General features: G+C 57.5%; 1 protein-coding gene across 1 annotated transcript in view; it reads left to right on the plus strand.

Moving 5' to 3' along the window:
* GCN1 (GCN1 activator of EIF2AK4) overlaps window positions 1-3301 on the plus strand; it is an 82964-nt gene extending 79663 nt beyond the window's left edge. Inside the window, exons 56-59 of the mRNA XM_014588973.2 lie at window positions 274-422; window positions 801-905; window positions 1982-2200; window positions 2922-3301. Coding sequence (XP_014444459.1) covers window positions 274-422; window positions 801-905; window positions 1982-2200; window positions 2922-3047 — 599 coding nt within the window. The 3' untranslated portion in view covers window positions 3048-3301. The remainder of the gene's footprint in view (window positions 1-273; window positions 423-800; window positions 906-1981; window positions 2201-2921) is intronic.
* The last annotated feature ends 6 nt before the right edge of the window (window positions 3302-3307 follow it).

Here is a 3307-nt window from a genome sequence, read left to right on the forward strand (position 1 = left end):
CTGGGAATCCAGGGTGCTGGATATTAAATTGCATCTGGTTTCCATGGCCCTGCAGCCCCAAGGGTTTCTGCAGAGAACATGGCTGCAAGCCCTAGTGTGTGTGAGAGACCTCTCAACACACCATGTCAGAGGGGTCATGTGCAGGGTGCCCTGGGACTCCCACCACGCTCTGAGCCAGCTCATAGTGTCAGCAATGGGGCGGCCTGGGCACCTTGTGGGCAGCAGGGACAAGCTGTCCAGTGCGGTTGACCCCAGCCATGTCCTCCCATGCAGCGGACGTGTCTGGCATTGACTGGATGGTTCGGCACGGACGGAGCCTGGCACTCTCCGTGGCTGTGAATGTGGCTCCGGGCAGACTCTGTGCAGGCAGATACAGTGGTGACGTTCAGGAAATGATCCTCAGCAACGCCATGGCTGACAGGGTAAGGCACGGGGGAACGCCAGCTGGTGAGGCCTGGGTTTGAATCTTACTCTGCTCGGTAACTTGTAGGACTGCTCCTTGGTCCCCATGGTCCCCAGTCTCATCATCTAACCAGCGAGGACTTTGGCTTGGAGGGTCTAGAGGTCCCTCCCAGGCCAGAAGATCTCTGATCCCTGCTCTAGGGACCGAGGACTTTGTTTACCTGTCTAGCAGCCAAGGCAGCCTGAGAGCTGAGAGCTGTCAAGGCGTCTTTGGTGCAAAGCAGAAAGGGATGAGGCTGGTGTGGAAGGGTCCCAGGCAGTCCTGGGGACCGGGATTAGACCTGGCTGTGCGGCCCCAGGAGGGAGCAGGGTGCCGGCTAGCTCTCTGTTCTCCATAGATCCCCATCGCGGTGAGCGGGGTCCGGGGCATGGGCTTCCTGATGAAATACCACATCGAGACAGGAGGGCAGTTGCCGGCCAGACTCTCCAGCTTGTTCGTTAAGGTGAGTGGGAGCAGGGACTGTGCATGCCACCAAGCCCGGTGCGTGAGAAGGCCCCAAGACCAAGGGGCCCTGGGACGCACCCTCAACTCACGTCCTGGCTCCCTGTGGTTAAACTCAGGGGCACCTGAACCTTAGGAGTGGGGTGCGGAGTGTTTCTGTGTGCATTGTTCTCCGAAAGAATGTGCGACTTCTCGTCCGACTCTCAGATAATTGAGATCACTCCTTTAGGTGCTCTTTCTTGGTATTCCGATTTTACAAAACTGGGACAGACCTGGGTTTAAGTCTTATTAAGTCTCTTCCGCCTGCCTGGCGTGGCCCTCGTTAGTGTGGGGTGCCAGACCCTGATAGCAGGCCCCCTTAGCCTGTGCAATGGCTCGCTGCTTACACGCTAATGGGAACATCCCTCAAAGCAGTTCTGTGTCATAATGAAACGGCCTCGCATGTGAGACTCTGCCTTTGTAACCAGCTCCCAGGCGGGCGATGGTGCTGCTGATGTGTGGGCCTTGCTCACAGTAATGAGGGTACAAAGGGCACCCGCCTGCCCTTCCCTGCGGATGCCCAGAGCCCTGAGCACGCTTCCAGGGGTCCTGTCAGGCTGACTGCATATGACACTGGCTGCGTTCAGTGGCTCCTTGGCATTTCTTCACTGAGCACCACTGTGCACCCAGCAGGGCCGGCCCCTGTAGGTGTAGAGACGAGCGAGGCAGACTAGGTCCCTGGGGGGGCTGCAGATGGGGCTGACCTGGGAGATCTCAGAAGGATATCATTTGAGCTGAGACCTGAGGCAGAGAAGGAACCAACCGAGTGAGGATCCAGGGGCAGAGGCTTGTGGCAGGAAGGAGCATGGTGTGTTTGAGGAAGTGAAAACCGTGTGGGCCAAGAGTAGTGAGCAGAGGGGAGAGTGGTGTGAGATGAGCCGGGGGTGGGGAATGGCTGAACCATGCCCTGCCACCCTCCTGCAGGAGCAGTGAGGTCAGTGTCCCTGAGGCAGGAGAGCATCAGGCCCAGGGCTTGGGCTGCTCTGAGAGACATCAGATGAGGCATGCCTGTCCGTAAGCCTGTCTGTGTCCCCACAGTGTCTGCAGAATCCATCCAGTGACATCAGGCTGGTGGCTGAGAAGATGATCTGGTGGGCCAATAAGGACCCGCTGCCTCCCCTGGACCCCCAGGCCATCAAGCCCATCCTCAAGGCTCTTCTTGACAACACCAAGGACAAGAACACCGTCGTGAGGGCCTACAGTGACCAGGCGATCGTCAACCTCCTCAAGATGAGGCAGGGTGAAGAGCTGTTCCAGGTGGGAGCCTGGGGCTGGAGCGCCCCACAGGCAGGCCGTGGGCATAGCCTTGCAGCCCTCCCTCGTGCTCCCCTGTGCCACCGTGTACATCAGCTCCTGGGAGCAGATCGAGATTCAGGCCTCTGCCCACCCCACGTTTCCCGGTGCGGCGGGACAGCCCGTCCTTCAAGTAACAAATCACATCGTGGAGCCTGCTGCTAGGACACTGCGCTCTCCAGGCTGGGACCACATGGGAGGCCTGGGTTTGATTCTCAGTCCAACCTAAAGGCTGGGTGCTGTGGCATACACCTGTTACCCGGGGAGGCTGACCTGGGCAATGTAGTGAGACCCTGTCTGTAAAAGAGCTGGGCGTGGTGGCTTGCACCTGTAGTCCCAGCTGGCAGGCTGAGGCAGGATAGCAATAGCGACTTTTATCTTTAAAAAAAATAAATGCACACAGCCCCTCACATACGCAGTGAGTTTCAGTAGAGCCCCCCACCCATGAAGCTCAATGCTGCCCTGCTCGCCAAGTCCCCAACCCTGGCACCCTTTTAAGCACTCTCTCGTCTCTCAGGAAGCAAGATGAATATTTTCTGGGCCTTCCCGAGTCTCTCTGATTCCCTTATTTTCCCAAATCCCACCCCAGCTCTCTGCCTCTGAGGTTAACTGTGCTGTCTCTGTCTGAGCGGAGAAGCCTGAAGCCCTGTTAGCTGATGTCTGTCCCATCCATCCCTCCCCACAGTCCGTCTCCAAGATCCTGGATGTGGCCAGTTTGGAGGTGCTGAACGAGTGTAACCGAAGGTCCCTGAAGAAGCTGGCCAGCCAGGCCGACTCCACAGAGCAGGTGGACGACACCATCCTGACATGAAGGGCCTGAGCCCCGCCGCAGCGTTTCAGCTCCGCGTCATTGTTCGATGTTTTCATTTTTGAAAATACGTTTGTCCTGATGGGGAGCTTAGGAGGTGGCGTTCCCAGAAAGTATTTTAATATATCAACAGACCACAGCCAAAGCCTTAAATCAAACCCACACACAACTGAAAATTGCCTCCTCCATCTCTCACCCTTTCCTCCGGAGTAGAGAAGAAGAAGCACGCATGGTTGCCTCTGCCTCTGCCGGTTCAGGAGGGC

This window comes from Tupaia chinensis, unplaced genomic scaffold (assembly GCF_000334495.1).
Source record: "Tupaia chinensis unplaced genomic scaffold, TupChi_1.0 Scaffold000320_1, whole genome shotgun sequence".
Lineage (NCBI taxonomy): Eukaryota > Metazoa > Chordata > Mammalia > Scandentia > Tupaiidae > Tupaia > Tupaia belangeri.